Source organism: Pinus tabuliformis, chromosome J (genome assembly GCF_031772625.1).
Source record: "Pinus tabuliformis cultivar Carrire ecotype Pingquan chromosome J, CPIR1, whole genome shotgun sequence".
Lineage (NCBI taxonomy): Eukaryota > Viridiplantae > Streptophyta > Pinopsida > Pinales > Pinaceae > Pinus > Pinus tabuliformis.
In genome coordinates this window covers 1,088,130,848-1,088,151,979 of record NC_142295.1, presented here as the reverse complement: position 1 = coordinate 1,088,151,979, position 21,132 = coordinate 1,088,130,848, and the positions used below count along the sequence as shown (strand labels likewise).

Genomic DNA, 21,132 nt, shown 5'->3' with positions numbered 1-21,132 from the left:
TAGACAATTGAAAAAATACCAATGAAGAATGTTTTCTCATGTTACGATATAAAATCTATGCCCATAATGTAAGAAAGGAAAACCAAAAGAGTGTCATCATTGTTACAGTTTGATTTAAATGAAGACTCCAGTAATATACATAGATTCAAGGAATGGGCTTCTCCTATGAATCACGTTGAGCAAGTGACCAAATATATTGGAGATCAAGGGAGAATGCAGAGCTTGGTTCATACTTTCATTGGTCAAGCAGCTCCTTGGTGGGATACTCATTCAACCCAAATCCAAATGTGGACAATAACAACAACATATTTTATTGAAAGTTTTGAAGGGCATAAGTTATCAATACAAGAAAATATCTCAATATTCCAGCCCGTACAAGATCTCGTTCTTCATATACAAAATTGTGAGTCAAATGGTGAAGAATTAGATATAGGAATGAAAGGGTATTGCCTCGTATGTTTCCTAACACTTTGGATAATTTTGCTAATAAATGGTACAAACTGGGGGATAATATTCCAGCCAGAGGTAACAGTGAGATGTTAGAGACTCGACAAGTCAACAGCCCCTGAATAGATGGATGTAGAGATTAAAACAAAGGAAGTTGATATATCAAATGACGACCAACCTAAGCTAGCCCAAATAGATGACTACTAGTCAGACAAACAAACAACAAAATTTATCAACTTACTAAAAGAGTACCAAGAATTGTTTTCCCATAATTATAAAAGAATCAAGGGACTTGTTAAGGAAATGGGGGAAATGAAAATTGACCTCATTTCAGGAGCGAAACCTATAAATAAGATACCATACAAACCTGCACGTACATATAAACCCATTGTACAAAAAGAGATAGAAGGGATGCTAGTTGTTGGCATCATCTACCCTATCAATAAGTCAGAATAGGAAATTCCCATGGTTGTGCAACAAAAAGAGCACGACCCTACAAGATTGGGAATATGTGTTGATTTTCGTGGACTAAACAAGCTCACAATAACTAATCCATTCCCTACTCCATTCACATATGAAATAATAAATGAGGTAGTGAGCCATGAGTGTTATTCCTTTACAGATGGATTCTCAAGGTACAATCAAGTGCCTATTGTGGAGGAATACTAGGAGAAAACCACATTTGTTACTGAATTTGGGCCTTTTGCACGCACAGTAATTCCCTTTGGATTAAAGAATGCACCTGCAGTGTTTTCAAGGATTGTATATTCATTATTAAAATATCATATTCAATGGCTACGTTTAATGCTTGAAAGATGCAAACATATTTAGTTATCTTTAAACATCAAAAATGTATTTTTTTCTACACCAATTGGAATATTGCTAAGTTATGTAATATCCAAGGATGGAATAAAGGTAGACATGGCAAAGATCAAAGTAATTTTCGATTAATAAAAAAACAGATCAAAATATTTTTTGGGCACACATGATACTACAAGATTTTGATAAGGCATTACTCTGACTTTACTTTTCCAATGGATGATGAGTTACTGAAAAAGGATGTTCCATATGTATGGCCGACATAATGCAAGGAATCGTTCCAACTATTAAAGAAGAAGTTGGTTGAGGCATCTAAGTTGGTTAATGATACTTCTTGGGAAATCATGTTGAAACATTCATGAAGTGGGCCAAAATTAATAATGAATGGATCAAGTAGAACCAAATATTACGCACAACAAGCATGTGGGACATTCTCAACACACCATTAGCTGCATATTTACGTTGGTTGAAGGAAGAAGTCGCTAAGTATATTGTTAGTTGGTACCGTAATGACCTTCTATGGTTAGAAAAACCACTAATTACTTTGTAAAATTCTATTTATAACCTCAACACACCATTCGCTGCATATTTACATTGGTTGAAGGAAGAAGTCGCTAAGTATATTGTTAGTTGGTACCGTAATGACCTTCTATCGTTAGAAAAACCACTAATTACTTTGTAAAATTCTATTTATAACCTCACCAATCTACCACACCGTGGAGACAGAATCCCAAAGACAACGGACATGACTATGTGGATTTGAAAGTTTACTAGTGGGACGACAACAAATAACTCCAAAGGTTTAATCATCAAACAATTTTGGGCCTTGCAGATCAAATGGGCATGCATCATCATCTCCCTATGCCTTAGTCCAACATGAAGATCTTCTGACAAAAAACTGAACATGCTTGAAGCAATTGGGAAAATGGTGTAGACTTGGAGGGCATACAATTGGGCACAACATGTAGCTAACATGGTTAAATCCAACTTCCAAGAATGTCGGAATTCAAGTAAGACTATTCAGTTCCCATCATTGTTAATTTGGCTAGCAAAAAGACAAGTCTTCCTCGTTGGAGAAACAAAATTCACCAGAAATTCGATCAATTTCATTTCCACTAATGAATGATTTAAAGATATTTTCACATGGTTCGTTGGAGAAACCACAGTCGATTAGACCGCGTGAAATATTTAGAAATTGGTTATTAAACCTAAATTCAATCTCTAATAGATGGCGGGTTTCCTAGCATGTCTAATGTTTGTTGCCAATGATGTCTCTTATTCAATCATGACTAGATGAAACCAAGGTTTGGTATGTTGACTCCAATGATGTCAACCCCTAGAAACTTCCATATCATTTGACTCTCGACCATATATTTGAAGAACTAATTTGGCAAACTAATATGATGTTTCTAATTCCATCACTAGTTAGAGATCCCTAGACGGATGCACTCCTACCATTGGCAGATGCAGAGAATGAAATGGAATGGGAGGCAGAGTTGTATATAGAGCCTTTTAAATTTGACTTATCAGTTCCCCTAGCAGAATCCCCACAAGATCTTATAGGTACAGAAGAACATAATTCAACTCAGGTCAAAACTCCAACAGTTGGAATAAATTGGCAAGAAGTTTTCACATGTATCAAGTTTGAAAACAAGTCCTAGAGGACATTCAAACAAAAGGAAAATAAGTGAAGAAGCCAATGAGGTCACCCTAATCAATTAGCCATACATCATGATTTGAATTTGTGGTTGAAGATGCCAAGTACACATCCCCTCCTTCCTCTAAAGAGGAATTCCTTTATATAGAGGTAACACCACCAAATCCCTTTGCTTTACCAACACCTTTATATCTCTAATCCTTCTTATAGTTCCCAATTTTTATACATTCCTTCCATTTCCATAAGAAATTTCTCAGAGATTTAGATATACCTATTGATTTATATCTCTCATTATTTGTGGAGCCTCATTATCTTAATGATTTATAAGTCTTATCTTTAGATGTGTTTGGACCCTTGTTTCTAATGAGGGGTTTGTTTGGGGGGCCAGGGGGGGGGGAGGGGGGGGGGAAGGGGGCGCGCTTTCCCCCTACTATTATCGTCATTGGGTCCAAGGGGTGGTGACAAATATTTGGAGCCTCCTTATAGGCGTTCAATAGAAGTGCCCCTCCGGAGAATTTTTTGGAAAATTCTTCTTGTAAAATATGGTAATTTCATAGCAAATATTGACTATTCATCATTAGGTCATAGATTTGATGGTAGATTTTATGTTCGGGCCTTTTTCCTAGAAGGAAACACTATTTTTATGAAGGGAACATATTGCAATTGTGTATTATTGAGATAGCATTTTAATTGAGAGAGAGGATATTGTGAGAGAGAGGAGAAGGTTGGAGTAGATGTGCTACGGGTTGTAATCCCTTCAATTTGCTAGAGGGAATAGAAGGAATGAATACATATTCCTCGGCAGATGTAGCCCAAATTTGGTGAACAATGTATATTAGTGTCTCCCTTGTATTATTTCATTATATGTTTTATTTTTGCATTCGTTTTTTTTTTTTCTCTCTGTGATTTCAATTCGAACGACTAGCATCATAGCCAATGGGTTATTTCACCAATAAAACTCATAGGAAATGAGGGTTCCTAGTTCGAGTAGGAGAAATAGCGACAAAGATTTTAGTGTTGATAATTTTACCGGCCAAAACTACGAGCTATGGAAATATTATTTTTATCAAAAAAAACTTCATGTACAAATGGGAAGAATAGAAAAAAAGCCAGTGACTATGGAAATGAATAATGGGATATTCTTGATAGAAAGGGACTCAAAACAATACAACTATAGCTAGCAACATCAGTGGCTTTCAACATTTTGAAAGAAAGGAAAATTGAGGGTTTGATGATGACATTGGATCAAATGTATGAAAAACCCTCACCTTCCAACAAGGTATTTATTATGAGGCATTTAATTAATCTAAATATGTTAGAAGGTGGGTCCATTACTAATCACTTCAATGAATTTAACATGGTCACCAATCATTTAAGTTCTATAGGAGTAAACTTTGGTGATGAGGTTAGGACATTTTTTATTGTGTGCTCATCACTAAAAAGATATAATGGCTTGGCCATCGCTACGAGTAATTTTATATTTTGTTCAAACACTTTAAAGTTTCATGATGTTGTTGGTGCTATCCATAGAGATGAAATGTCACAAAAAATCATAATTGAGATGTGAAGAAATGTTTTGACTATAGAGAACAGGGGAATACAAAGGGAGAGAGGAAAGATCCCAAGGAATCATGGAAAGCCTAAGAAGGGAAAATCCAAATATAGAGGGAGAATAGAATGTTGGCATTATGGGAAGAAATGACACAAGAAGGAATATTGTTGGTCTCTAAAATAAAAAAGGAGATGGACAACAAGAGAATAATAAGGAAGAAAATGTAGCAGGTTATGTGTTACAATATAATTTAATCCTTTCAATAGATAACATTATTGCTTCTTGGGTGATAAAATCAAGGGCTTCATTTCATGACACACCCCATAAGAATTATTTTCATTATCATATTCAAGTTGATTTTGGATAGGTTTACTTAGTTGATGGTGAACCATGTAAAATTGTGGGAAAGGGTAAAGTACGGATAAAATTATAAAATGTAAACCAATGTTTTTTGAAATAGACAAGGCACGTTCTTGATTTAAGAAAAAATCTAATTGCAATAGGGAAATTGGGAAGTGAATATTGTATAGTCACATTTACAGGAAATTCTTGGAAGGGCACTAGAGGATTTCTCATAATAGAAAAAGGAGAGAATGCAACTAAATTGAATTTATGTACTAGTAATGTTGATATTTATATAGCTTTAGCTTCTATAAGAATGGATACAAAATTATGGAATCATAGGCCTAGGAACATTAGCGAGAATGGGATGCATATTTTCCATTCAAGGAAATTATTACTAGATTTGAAGAAGGTTGATTTGGAATTTTGTGAGCATTGTATTTATGGAAATGGAAAATAGTTATATTTCTCAAAGTTGGGAAGGAAAGGAAGGGTGAAAAGTTATAGCTTGTGCATGCAGATGTATGGGTACCGACTCAGGTATCTTCTCTTGGTGGCTCTTGTTATTATGTTGGTTTTATTGATGATGTACCTAGGAAAACTTAGGTTTATTGCAATAAAAACAAATATGATGTCTTTGAATATGAAATTTTTGGTTGATAATGAGACAGAAAATAAGTTGAAGTATCAGATCAGATAATGGATATCAATATTGCAGGAATGAGTTTGATAGTTATTTTTCATACCATGTGATTGATATATAGAAGATAGTTCTTGGAATACCACAAGAAAATGGTGTGTAAAAAAGGATGAATATGACAATCATGGACTATGCAAGGATTATGAGATTGCATGTAGGATTACCCTTGAGTTATTAGTATATTTTTTTGATATTGTTATTTACTTAATAAATAGAGGGCCTTCAATTTCCTTGGATGGTGGCATTCCATATGAGGCATGGACATGTAGAAAGGTAAACTCCTCATTTCTGAAAAATTTTGGCTACGAAGAATTTGTCCATATTGATAGAGAAAATAATACAGGAAATAAGTTGAAGTGCCAGATCAGATAATGGAGATCAATATTGTAGGAATGAGTTTGATAGTTATTTTTCATACCATGTGATTGATATATAGAAGATAGTTCTTGGAATACCACAAGAAAATGGTGTGTAAAAGAGGATGAATATGACAATCATGGACTATGCAAGGATTATGAGATTGCATGTAGGATTACCCTTGAGTTATTGGTATATTTTTTTGATATTGTTATTTACTTAATAAATAGAGGGCCTTCAATTTCCTTGGATGGTGGCATTCCATAGGAGGCATGGACATGTAAAAAGGTAAATTTCTCATTTCTGAAAAATTTTGGCTATGAAGCATTTGTCCATATTGATAGAGAAAATAATACAAATCTTGCGGAAAAATCCAAGAAGTGGACCTTTACTGGATATGGATTTAATTATTTTGGCTATAACTTATGGGATTATGAAAACCACAAAATCATTAGGAGTAGAGATATGGTATTCAATGAGAAGGTCATGTATGATAAAAAATTACAAAGAAAGAAATAGGAAACAGGAAACATAAAATACACAATGCTCGATGAAATCACAGAAAAAGAAATTCCAAAGGTGCCAAAATACAAAAATGTTCAATAACAAGACAAACAATAGGTACAGAAAACCCCTAAAAGTGTTATTTGAATATCAACCAAGTTAAAAATACCCCCTAAATGATACTCTTCATTGTCGTGCCATGTATTGTTGACAGATTTCGGTGAACCATAAAGATATGAAGAAGCAATGCAAGTAGAAACTGGAATGAAATGGCAGCTAGGCATGACAAAAGAGATGGATTATTTGGCACATAACCAAACACGAGACTTCGTCCCATTCGTTGTAGTTAAAAAAGAATTGAAAAACAAATGGGTTTAAAGTTTAAAGGAACAAGATGGAGGAAAAAAGAGGTATGAGGCCAAACTTGTTTTAAAGGGGTTTTCACAGAAGAAATGTATAGATTTTGATGAAATGTTTTCTCATGTTGTCAAAATGAATTTAATTAGAAATATTTTAATTTTAGTGGAAATAGAATATTTGCATCTTGAGAAGTTAGATGTAAATATAACTTTTCTCCATGGAGAATTGGAGAAAGAAATTTATGTACAAAACACACAAGGATATGAGATCAAAGGGAAGGGAAAAATAGTGTGCAGACTAAAGAACAGTTTGTATGGTTCAAAGAAAGCACCATGATAACTATATTTGAAGTTTGACAGATTTATGATAGAACAAGGTTATTATACATGTTAGTCTAACCATTCCATTTATTTTAAGAGACTATATAATGGTAGATATCACATCTTATTATCATATGTAGATCGAACATGCTTGTTATAAGGTCTAACATGTGGGATATAAATGTGCTCAAAAGAAAATTAGCTAATTAATTTTCTATGAAGGATTTAGGTGTTGCAAAGAAAATCCTTGGAACGAGAATCAAGAAAATTCATAAACTAACATTGTATCAAAGTGAATATATAGAAAAGGTGATGGAAATTTAAAATCAAAGATGAAGACCAGTGATTGCACATTTAGCTAGCCATTTCAAATTGACTAAGGAGATGCATTCAAAGACATAAGAGGAAATAGAATACATGTCCAAGGTTCCATATTCATCAATAATAGGAAACTTGGTGTATGTTATGGTGTGCATAAGGCCAAATATTGCACATGCAGTGGAGGTTGTGAGCAAGTGTATGAAATTTAAGGGAAAAAAGCATTAGGAGGTAGTACAAGTGGGTTCTTAGGTACGTGAAAGGTACTACTATTCAATATTATGATTTGGAGGTACAAAAATTGTTCTATAGGGATATGTTTGCTCAAATATGGAAGGTGGTATATGCAATAGGAGAAGTACCACGGGCTATATTTTTACTATAGGTGGAAAAATAATAAGTTGGATCTCGAAATTGCAAAGGGTTGTTGCAATTTCAACAATAGAAGGTAGAGTATGTTGCTGCTACAAAGTCTAGTAAAGATATTATTTGGTTATAAAGATTCATGGAGGAATTGGGAAAGGAGGAGAAAAGTGGGATGTTGCAATTTCAACAATAGAAGGTAGAGTATGTTGCTGCTACAAAGTCTAGTAAAGATATTATTTGGTTATAAAGATTCATGGAGGAATTGGGAAAGAAGGATAAAAGTGGGTTGTATAGTGACAATGGAAATTCTATTCATCTTGCACAGACATCAGCGTTTCATTCAAGAGTAATCATATACAACTTAGGTACCATTTCATATGATTAATTTTGGAAGAGGTATAGTTGAAGTTGGAAAAGACACATAGTAGCCAAAATATTGTAGACATGTTATTGAAAGTAGAAATCAAGGAGAAAGTGAGTTTCGACTTAGTTTTAGTTGGTCTTCAACAATGGTGATAAATAGGATAAACTAACCGAGTCCAAAGTTGAAAGCACAGTCAACAAGTGTAGTAGAAATATCACTGTTATAAGTAGTCTCCAAGTGGGAGATTATTAATTGTGGAGTCTGATTATCTTCCTGATTTTAGAGGTCTTATTTTTAGTCACATTTGGACACTAGTTCTTGACAGGGGGTGTAAGGTGGGATTTCTTCCCTACTTTTGTGACTAGGGGGTTCGAGGGGGAAGTGATAATTGTTTCCCTTAGTGGGGGTTCAAAGGAAACATACTTGACGAGACTTTTTTGGAAATAATAAATCTGATGGATAAGGTTTTAATAGAAGTCACTAAGAAAAAGAAATAATATAATATCCCCAAGACTTGTTCATCCTTTCATAGTGGTTTAATGGTTACAAGTTTGACATGCATTGATGAATGTTTAACAACTCAATTCCCACATTTCCTTTCAATTATTGTGAATATTATGTTTAAAGGGATATGGATTTTTTTGAGAGAGTGTCAAAGGAACATATTCATAAAACTACACATTTGATATCCTTGTCATTTGACCACTTGATCTCCTACCTAAATTTCTTCTTGCAAATTTCTATGAAGAGTGTGAAGAAAAGGCCTTGCCAAAGTTGCTTCTTTGATTCAAATCACTTTTGAGGAATGAGGTTAGAAAGTGAAATATTGAGCAAAATAACATATAATATAAATGGACTTCAAAGTTATCTATGTGTTTAAAAAATTCTACTCTAATAATGTAAATTGCCTTATAGAATAGAATAACTTGTTAGCTTATGCTCTTATATTCTTGCAAATTGTGGATGTTTATGGACAATTATATCTATTCATAGCCTTTCTTTAAGCTTGTGGGGATCGATGTTGTGATCTATAGTTTATTATCCTGCTTATAGTGCAAATTCTTTCTTGGCTTATGCATTGTTAACTACTTGATGTAAAGTAGATATTCCCCCAATAACTTATTATCCATCCTCAAATATTATAAATTTTCCATAACAAAACTATGGCAGTTGTTGGACTATTATTCTTACTCTTTATACATATCTCTCTATTTTACATCAATTCTAACATGAATCTAGTATCCAATCTCAATTATTTATAGGTTATCCTTACTTTTGAGAGTTTTCCTTAAGTTTAGTGTTCATTGTAGTTCATGGACTATTCTCCTTACTCTCTATAGCTCTACTTTTATTTTATATCAATTGGTTCCTAAAAGTGATTTAAGCTAGCAAAACATAGATAGGATTATATAGGCTGGTCTATTTCTAAATAGTTTCATCTTGCATTTGCATACTCAGTTATATTGAAAAATAATAATTAGTATGTTTTGAATTTGGTCCATAGCTACAAGGTTCACACTTTCAATGGAAGATGGTCTAATTGGGCCCTTTTTACCTTCGGACATTTTCACACATCTATCAGAATATAAATATAATGAAGGATGTATTAATTTTAAATGTAACAAATGGGAGCTAAGAAAACATAAAATTGTGAAATGAAATTTAAAAAAGCTTCCTTACAGAAAGTCCCTATCATCAAATAATATAGTTCTTCTTGAAACAAAAAACTCTACCGAACATATAGATACACAATTTCATCCATTAGAAACAAAAAATTGATGTGCAAGGGATCACTCTAACTAAGATATTTCACTTAATATCATTTTTTAATACAAAGAGTCACTTTTCCTTGTTATCTCCTATTTTTTCACTTTCAATGTTATCTCCTAGAAAAAAATTGGTTTAAAAAAATCAATTAATAAAAATAAAAAGTTCTTTAAAATCCATCCTATATGCATATGACACGTGCGTTATTAAAATTTAAAGAAACAGAAACAAAGATAAAAAAACACAACATAAAAGAAAGGACAAAGAAAAAAAAAATGTCCGTACCTTTGAAATATATACCCCAATGCAATCTATATACCAACCACTTCGACCATGGAAGCCTACTATCTTCCCTTCTGCCATGGGTAAAGAGAAATATGTGCCATCTTCAACTCCGTAAGGACCATATATCTTCACGTTGCTCTCAAAAGTGACTGACCTCAGATAACTGTCGTAATGTCCACTTATTGATGTGATTCTCTCCTTGGGATAATCCAATTCAATCTTACACATAGAAAGAAAAAATCAAAAATCAGTAATCATTGAATAATGGTACAATTTAATACAATTACAAAATAAATATCAAAAGTATATCATAATTTATAAATAAATAAATGCTATTTTTTTTCATATTAATTTTCATATACTTTTAGTTTAATTTAAATTTCATTTATTTACCTAATGCATTTCTTTCATATAATTAAAAACAAAAAACAAGGAACACTTTCATATAATTAAATATATTCTAATTTTCTGAATATAACCACTTATATTTATAGATAATAATTTAATATATATATATATATATATATATATTTATACTTTTAAATATTTATAATTTGTCTCAATGATTCGTTTTAAAAGATTTTGTTTTGATTTTAAATTTTTTAATAATTAAAAGTAGTTATTTAAAACTTAACTATTTTAAAAAATTGTGTAACTCAAATAAAAAATAATTTCAAAAATATTTTAAGAACTTAAATATATCTAATTTACGGTTAAGCTTTTGTGATCTATAATAAATTAACCATAGAAATTATATAAGAGAAATATTTTGGCCAAAAATTTATGTTTTGTGATCTCTACCAAAAAAATTCTACTTAAAACCTCTAAATTTCTTATAAAACACAAATTTTCAAATCACAAACATATTAAAACAAACCAAAAAAATTAAATATAAACTTTAAATTCATTTCATACTTTTAAATACACATAAACTTTAAAATTCTAATTAGATCAATACCTTCTCGATATTATTTCCTCCGCTTCCTCCATGCTTCGACCAAACAAAAGCCCCATTCCTTTCATATTCAATGTTGATGGAATGTATCACACTTCCGTGAACTAATATTATTTGGCGAATGCCGGCATACAACCCATCATCCCATAAATCTCCACCTTCGCCTCCCCATGGGCCCACTGATATAGTCTTCGGAATCTGAAAAACCAAATAATTAACTTCCTCATTTCTTAAAATAAACGAATAATATCATAATTATAATAAAATTTAATATTATTATTTTTACGAATAATATCATAATTATAATAAATTTTAATATTATTATTTTTATTTAGATTTTATATAGAAAATAACAAAATCGTAGATATGATCAATATTTTTTTAAAACATTTTTTTTATTAATAATTAAACGTTTAATAAACATTTAAAAAATTAGTTTTTAACGATATTTATTCTTTTTATAAAATTTATTAGTAAATTTTGATGTTTTTATAATTTGAATATATAATTAATTTATTAATAATTAAATTTAAAATAAATTTTAATAATAATCAATATTTTCATATTTAAAATAATTTTATTTTATAAAAATATTAATATTTATAATAAAATGATTAGATAAAAATATATTTTTTATTAAATAAAATTTAAATAACTATTGTGCCAAACTTTTTTCGTGAATAAAATTAAAGCAATTACAATTTAATTAATTTAATTATTTTATTGAGATACATAATTACAGCAATCTTAATCTCAGTCGAATACCATTATATATTGTGTATCAATATGAATAAAATTACTTTTTAATTATTTTTTAAAATAAATATATAAATTTAAAATAAATATAAATATAACTAAAAATAATAATTAAATTTAAAATATATTTAAATATTAATTTAAATAATAAAAAAATTAAGAACAAAATATAATATAATATATATAATCTTGACATGAGTATACAAATAAAAACTTGATATGAGAGGGTATTCTCATGCTGATCTTAATTAATAATTTTAATAAAATATTAAAATAATTAAAAGGAAAAAATTTATATAGACGATCAAAGCACATGCAGACATTACGTACCATGGCTGATGTTAGTTTCTCCTCAGTTTAAATGTGAAGAACAGTCCAAAATATCATGTTGTTTACCTACTCAGTTTTCGGGTCAACATAATAAGCCACCTATCCAAGGAGGAAGAGAAAACAAAAGAGGAGCATATGGTGGTTGAAGCAGAGGACACAATGGTCAAGGTCATGGTAGAGGTTGAGAGTGAGGAAGATTTATTATTTTAGATGCTACCAAGAGGGCCCCACGGCACCTAGATGCCCACTGAAAGACAAGACCAACTTATGTTCTTATAATATGTGTGGTTTGGGTGAGCACTCATTGGAGGATTTCCCTGAAATTCTTCCAAATATATTAAATAAAAGGGTCGTCAATTTGTTACAGTCCTTCTCAAAGAAAGATATTATAAATCCAAAAAACCTCCATGTCTTTACTAGGTCTAGCACGGGTCAAGAAAATACATCTTGGAATAAATGAATCCTCTGGAACTATTAAAGGAAGAATGATCATTTGGTCGCCTTGTTGAACTTGTAAATATATTAAAAGATTGCAATGAAGAGAGAAATTAATGCAAAAACGTGTGCCATCTTCATAAGGTGGATTTTCAGATGATGACAACCCTCGAGTAAATTTGCAAATAAATGCATATATGACGAAACAAGTCATGGTCAAATTTGGATCTCAAGTAAATATACTTTCAAGAGAAACATGGATTAATTTTGGGAAACCATCACTTCACAAGACTACTAACTATCTTAAATTAGTTTACCAAAGGTTCAATGAGCCAATTGGAACACTATGACAACTTAAGCCATCAATTATGGGAATTTCGACCTTTGTTGAGTTCGAATCCATTGACTTAGTTGATGGAATTCCGGCTTATCCAAATTTAGTCAGTAGACCATGGGGTCGAAGGATGAAAGCCACCATATCTTTAAAAAAAGACATAATTAAACTAAAAGGTAATAATAATAAGATAATTAATTGCCTTAACCCTCGCGAAGGAAATCCTTTGGTTGAACCATGGGAAAAAAAATCAGCGACAAGGAGGCTATATCAAGTCCTCCAGGAAGATAAAGGAAATTTGGAGCCTAATGTATTCAGAGAGGTATTAATCGACTCCGCACTTTCTATTGGACAAAATTCTGACACCAAGATCTATGAATGTAAAATCGACAATTATGAATCTAAAGTGAAAGAACGTTAGACAATTGAAGAAATACCAATGAAGAATGTTTGGTCATGTTACGCCTTAAAATCTATGCCCATAATCTAAGAAAGGAAAAGCAAAGGAGTGTCATCATTGTTACAATTTGATTTAAATGAAGACTCCAGTAATATACTCAAATTCAAGGAATGGGCTTCTCCTATGAATCACGTTGAGCAAGTGACCAAATATATTGGAGATCAAGGGAGAATGCATAGCTCGGTTCATATTTTCATTGGTCAAGCAGCTCCTTGGTGGGATACTCATTCGACCCAAATCCAAACATGGACCATAACAACAACATGTTTTATTGAAAGTTTTGAAGGGCATAAGTTATCAATATAAGAAAATATCCCAATATTCCAGTCCGTACAAGATCTCGTTCTTCATATACACAATTGTGAGTCATAATGGTGAAGAATTAGATATAGGGATGAAAGGGTATTGCCTCGTATGTTTCCTAACACTTTGGATAATTTTCCTAATAAATAGTACAAACTGGAGGAAGCTCGTGATCAATCATTACAAGGGAAAGAATGAAAGATAATTTTATTAAGGACTTTGAATTCTAGCAAAAAGAGTAGGAATTGGTCAAGGAAACTCAGTATATTAAATCATTTTTGAAGGCAAAATCCTTCAATAAGTGGAAATAAGAAGTAGAAATTCACATCTCATCAAATCCTATATGCAATCATGTGTCATGCTTATCAAATGACAAAATTTCTAGTCATTTGAAGATGGAAGATACTCATACTATTGGTCAAATTTTTTGTTGGAAGAACGAACATTCCGAAAATCTCAAATAACAACCAAAAAAAAAAAAAAAAATTCAATGTTTAAAGTGGAAAAGAAAGAAGATGAAAACCTTGATCAATTAGACTTTCCACCCACATATCGAGAGGTAAAAGTCAGATGTCAAAGACTCGACAAGTCAACAGCCCCTGAATAGATGGATGTAGAGATTAAAACAAAGGAAGTTGATATATCAAATGACGACCAACCTAAGCTAGCCCAAATAGGTGACTACTAGTCAGACAAACAAACAACAAAATTTATCAACTTACTAAAAGAGTACCAAGAATTGTTTTCCCATAATTATAAAAGAATCAAGGGACTTGTTAAGGAAATGGGGGAAATGAAAATTGACCTCATTTCAAGAGCGAAACCTATAAATAAAATACCATACAAACTTGCACATAAATATAAACCCATTGTACAAAAAGAGATAGAAGGGATGCTAGTTGTTGGCATCATCTACCCTATCAATAAGTCAGAATAGGAAATTCCCATGGTTGTGGGACAAAAATGGCACGACCCTACAAGATTGGGAATATGTGTTGATTTCCGTGGACTAAACAAGCTCACAATAACCAATCCATTCCCTACTCCATTCACATATGAAATAATAAATGACGTAGTGAGCCATGAGTGTTATTCCTTTACAGATGGATTCCCAAGGTACAATCAAGTGCCTATTGCTTGATTGCCTATTGTGGAGCAATACTAGGAGAAAACCACATTTGATACTGAATTTGGGCCTTTTGCATGCACAGTGATTCCCTTTGGATTAAAGAATGCACCTGCAGTGTTTTCAAGGATTGTATTCAAATCCTTCCAAGGATACATCTATAATACAATGGAATTATACTTTGATGATTAGACAATCTATTCATTATTAAAATATCATATTCAATGGCCACGTTTAATGCTTGAAAGATGCAAACATATTTATTTATCTTTAAACATCAAAAATGTATTTTTTTCTACACCAATTGGAATATTGCTAGGTTATGTACTATCCAAGGATGGAATAAAGGTAGACATGGCAAAGATCAAAGTAATTTTTTATTAATAAAAAACAGATCAAAATATTTTTTGGGCACACACGATACTACAAGATTTTGATAAGGCATTACTCTGACTTTACTTTTCCAATGGATGAGTTACTGAAAAAGGATGTTCCATATGTATGGCCGACATAATGCAAGGAATCGTTCCAACTATTAAAGAAGAAGTTGGTTGAGGCATCTAACTTAAAATTCCCCGACCGTCCTAAAACAATTCATGCTCATGTTGATGCTTCTAATTTGGTAGTCGAGGTCATTTTAGCACAACCATACAATGAGTCTATACATCATCCCAATGCTTATTCTAGCCAGAAGATAAATAACGCTAAAAAAATTTACTCGAAAACTGAAAGAGAATCACTCGCCATTATCCTTGCACTACATAAATTCTTTCATTAACTCCTTACTAACCCATTCATATTCTTTACATATCAACAAGCTATGAGATATATTATTAATAAGTTAGTCCATCGATCAAGGATCTCTCGATGGTTATTATTATTTCAAAAAATTGAGTTTGAATTCATCGTCCAACCTGGTAATAAGAATGTCATGTCTGATCATTTGTCCTAGTTGGACATAGGGGAAGAGTCCATAGACCTAGAGGATGACTTACCAAATTCTCACCTATTTAAAGTAGAAGCAATTCCTTAAGAGTTTGCATAATTTGAACAATTTCTACACATAAGAAAGGCCCCTGATGGATTGACAAATAAAAAGAAGAAGATTGTAGCAATTAAAGTGGCATCATTTTTATTAATAAATCGTCAATTACACAAGCTAGGAGAAAACGATATTCTCAGATGGTGCACATTGGAACATGGAAGGAAAGCTACTATTAGTGAATCCCATAAAGGAGTTGCAGGCAAACATTATCAAGGTGACATGACCACAAGGAAGATTTTGCAAGCAAGATTATGATGCACGACTCTATTTCAGGATTGTCGAGTGCAAGTCCAAAAATGTGATGTATGTCAAAGATCAACTCGATCGTTAGCAAAGAATCATGTCACTTCACTCAATTATCCCAACACTACCTTTTGGGATTTGGGAAATCAATTTTATCAGACCATTTCACAAAAGAGCTAGACGAACGAGAGAAAAATATATTATAACAACAATGGGATGTCTGCATTAGAGAAAATTTGAGGTCAGAAATGGGCCTCAAAACAAAAATGTACAATAAAAACCAAATTTATAAGAACCAATAGAATTTAATATGATGATGTCAACCATGGGGAATAATTCAACCATTTTTGGAGTAAAAAGGTATAAAAATTAAAAAATAAAACTATTTTTTCAACTCGTATTTTCAAATTAACTCCCTACGATTTTACTCAAATTTCGAGCAAAAGAAATCGTTGTGCAGTCACATTTTTTCGTGCATTTCACATTTCAAAAGTATGCAACATGGGTACTCCTTGCTCTCGCTCAAGATTTGAGTAAAATCGTAGGGAGATAAGTTGAAAATACGAGTTGAAAAATAGTTTTTTCTTTTTCCCTCCAAAACTTGATGAGGTAATATAATTTATTTTATATTTTCCACTATTATTTTATAATATTCCTTAGGAGGCCCATTTTAGACCTCAAAATTTCTCTAATGATGAAGTGGGTAAAAGTAGATCCAGTCAAATCATGTACGAAAGAAGTAATAGCTAAATTCATTTATGAGAATAGAGTAACACTATTTGGCTATCCCCTAATAATAATCAATGATAGGGGAACTTATTTTATCAATGTTACAATCCAAACTTTGATGCAAATTTTCATGATTGGTCACATAAAAACCATTGCTTAACACCCACAGGCAAATGGCATTGTAGAATCATTTAATAAAACATTGCATAGAGGACTAACCAAGATATGGAACCTCGACATAGATGATTGAGATGATAAATTCCGAGTTGTCTTGTTGGAATATCGCACAACATATAAGCAATCGATTGGGTTTACATCATTCAAAATTGTTTATGTGAAAGAGGCAGATGTACCACTCCACTATACATTAAATGTTGCAAGTGTGTAAACTATCCTAAAATATAATAAAAAAGCAGAAAAGGGATGAACTCGTTAAATACAACGCTTAGAAGAAGATAGACTCCATGCAACTCACTAGCAACAAGTTATTAAGGATCAGCAAAAAGCATGGCATGATAGAAATTTGCAAACCATGAACTTAAAATTCATAGACTTAGCTTTGTTTTATGATAGTTGGGTGAAGGAAGACCCTAAAAAGTTAGAAATTACATGGTTTAGACCCTTTCTTATTGACGATATGTGTTCTTCAAGGGTTGTACAATTAAAGAAATTACAAGGGCACTTATTTAAATCACTTTTCGATGGTTTCCAACTCAAAAAATATATCTCTTGATAAGTATTGGCATGTGGCTGGTGAAAACCTCTATGAGGCACTAGTCACATGGGCTAGTCTAAAAAACACATTATGGTAGGCTAAGCTAACATTTTAAATGTATATTAGTATATTTCTATTTAATATTGTCATTTAATGGATTAAGTTAGTAAGTTAGTAGAAGTACTATTACAAAATCTTGGGAAAAAAATAATTGTACCATCAAAACAAAAGGTTGTTAAGGAAATAAATCATTAGAATAGAGAAACAAGCCTACGAAAAATGGAGCAAGGATCATATTTGATAAATTATCTAAACAACAAGGCACAACAGAGGAACTGACATCATCATGAAAGAAGAGAAGAATGTTGAAGGGAATTCAGAGAACATCATTACAGAGAAATTGACTTGACTAGACCGAATAAAGCTCAAATCAGAAGCACGGGGGATTCACTTAGTGAACCTTTGACATATCACGTGCATTCGTGGCATATTAAACAATACCCTCAATTTGACAACATATTGGAAAATCCATCTAAAAATCACATTATTTAACCCCCTACCAATATGAACCCAATATAGCTTCCCAATTTAAAAAACCCCTATTTCACTAGATATTGTAAGTATCCATTTTTCCATTAGCATTTTTTATACCCCTTTATATTTTTTCATTAACTTTAAGCCCCATTTTTTATATTTGCCATATAAAAACACTTTACCCCCTATATATCTGCCAATATATTATGTCATTCTTTCCTCAATATATATCCCCCAATAAAAACCCACATCGTATGATATTGCTCCCCCAGTGAAGCCCCCGTGATCAGCAATTGGTTGGTCCAACTGACCAACTCCATTGAAAGGACCGATATCACACATCAAGCTGGTGATATCGACCAAAGGAGGTCATTTTACTTGACCAACGGAAAAGTAGAAATACAACATAAAAAAGTAAAATTCACGGCAATTAAATGGATATATTCAACAACCAGGCCCGTATGATGGGGCAGTCAAGTCACATTTATAACCCTGAGATGTCGCATTAAAGTTTAAATCTGAATCAACCATCAAATCTAAAAAAATAAGTGAACCATTTGCGTCACAAGAGTTGACAGATATGCAAAATATGAGAGTTATTGTGACGAGACAACTTCAAATGCATCCTGACGTCAAAATCAATGAACATCAATGAACATTTAATTTGAAAACTATAAACATGAAGATACATGCAACATTGCTTATTAGTTTTCTTGAGTTTTCACTAGACAAAGTGGTCGAACTTTCAAAATTTCCAGAGTTTCCAAGTCTGGTTATTTGTTATCCCAAACTACATGAGCGTTTAAGAAAAGAAGAGTTCCAAGAATATTTCAAAATGGATAAGAAGAGAGTGTGTTTTTAGGAACCAAATATCATTGTAGCACCAAGGACCAAAGCGAAATTTGACCAAGGAACTGCAATATATTTCCAGTTACAAATCAACAAAATTAGACAGAAAAAATCAACGATACTTCTTGGGAAATCATGTTGAAACATTCATGAAGTGGGCCAAAATTAATAATGAATGGATCAAGTAGAACCAAATATTATGCACAACAAGCATCTGGGAGATTCTCAACACACCGTTAGCTGCATATTTACGTTGGTTGAAGGAAGAAGTCGCAAAGTATATTGTTAGTTGGTACCGTAATGACCTTCTCTGGTTAGAAAAACCACTAATTACTTTGTAAAATTCTATTTATAACCTCAACACACAATTAGTTGCATATTTACGTTGGTTGAAGGAAGAAGTCACTAAGTATATTGTTAGTTGGTACCGTAATGACCTTCTATGGTTAGAAAAACCACTATTTACTTTGTAAAATTCTATTTATAACCTCACCAGTCTACCACACCGTGGAGACAAAATCCCAAAGACAGTCGACATGACTATGTGGATTTGAAAGTTTACTAGTGGGACGACAACAAATAACTCCAAGGGTTTAATCATCAGACAATTTTGGGCCTTGCAGATCAAATGGGCATGCATCATCATCTCCCTATGCCTTAGTCCAACATGAAGATCTTCTGACAAAAAACTGAACATGCTTGAAGCAATTGGGAAAATGGTGTAGACTTGGAGCGTACACAATTGGGCACAAAATGTAGCTGACATGGTTAAATCCAACTTCCCAGAATGTCAGAATTCAAGTAAGACTATTCAGTTCCCATCATTGTTAATTTGGCTAGCAAAAAGACAAGTCTTCCTCGTTGGAGAAACGAAATTCACCAAAAATTCGATCAATTTCGTTTCCATTAATGAATGATTTTAAGATATTTTCACATGGTTCGTTGGAGAAACCACAGTTGGTTGGACCCCGTGAAATATTTAGAAATTGGTTATTAAACCTAAAGTCAATCTCCAATAGATGGCGGGTTCCCTAGCATGTCTAATGTTTGTTGCCCATGATGTCTCCTATTCAATCATGCCTCGATGAAACCAAGGTTTCTTATGTTGACTCCAATGATGTCAACCCCTAGGAACTTCCATATCATTTGACTCTCGACCATATATTTGAAGAACTAATTTTGCAAACTAATATGGTGTTTCTAATTCCATCACTAGTTAGAGATCCCTAGACAGATGTACTCCTACCATTGGCAGATGCAGAGAATGAAATGGAATGGGAGGCAGAGTTGTATATAGAGCCTTTTAAATTTGACTTATCAGTGCCCCTAGCAGAATCCCCACAAAATCTTATAGGTAGAGAAGAACATAATTCAACTCAGGTCAAAACGCCAACAGTTGGAATAAATTGGCGAGAATTTTTCACATGTATCAAGTTTGAATACCCCTAGATTCAAGAAAGATTGGATGTTATTGTAAAACAAGTCCTAGAGGACACTCAAACAAAAGGAAAATAAGTGAAGAAGCCAATGAGGTCACAACAGTTTCTTGGGTCATCCATTAGACCCGACATTTTGTGATCCTTAGACTAAACCACATATATCTTTATTGAGACAGTCAGACACAATTTAATGGACAAGAAATAGGCTCAAATACAACCGCAATTGACTTACTCGACCACACCAAACAAAATTCTAGCCCGACGACAGACTCAAGGTCAAATGGGTAGAGCAGGTAAGCAAATGGTGCAAGTTCCAAAATTTTGTTTATTTTCTTACTCACCCGTCATCTCTCCACGCCTATTATCAGGGAAGTATATGGAAGGAAAGGGCAGACTATTCAGGATGACACACATCCTATCCAAGTCGACACATAGTGTACTCAAGTTGACACACAAATAATTCAGGTCGCCACAAAAACAAATCCATCGTCCGACACACAATTTCTCCATAAGTCAAAACATAATCCACTCAACAAGTCGACGCACAAGAAGTATCAAAGGACCATACCAATTCGGACAATGCAACTAGAGGTATGTCAGTGAATATTGATCCAGAAATGCAACATACACTAAGTACTCTGATCACTCAGTGAAATACTCTAGATCATCAACCAACTACACCATGAACTTTTACTCTGTCGTCCAAAAACCTCTAGTAAAA

At 32.7% G+C, this 21,132-nt stretch overlaps 1 protein-coding gene across 1 annotated transcript in view; it reads right to left on the bottom strand.

Annotated features, from left to right (window-relative positions):
* The window catches only part of LOC149230801 (jacalin-related lectin 3-like), a 95,637-nt gene that overhangs the window by 9,055 nt on the left and 65,450 nt on the right, over positions 1–21,132 (bottom strand). The window contains exons 9-10 of the mRNA XM_089379059.1: positions 11,117–11,311; positions 10,159–10,377 (exon numbers count right to left, since the gene is read on the bottom strand). Coding sequence (XP_089235185.1) covers positions 10,159–10,377; positions 11,117–11,311 — 414 coding nt within the window. The remainder of the gene's footprint in view (positions 1–10,158; positions 10,378–11,116; positions 11,312–21,132) is intronic.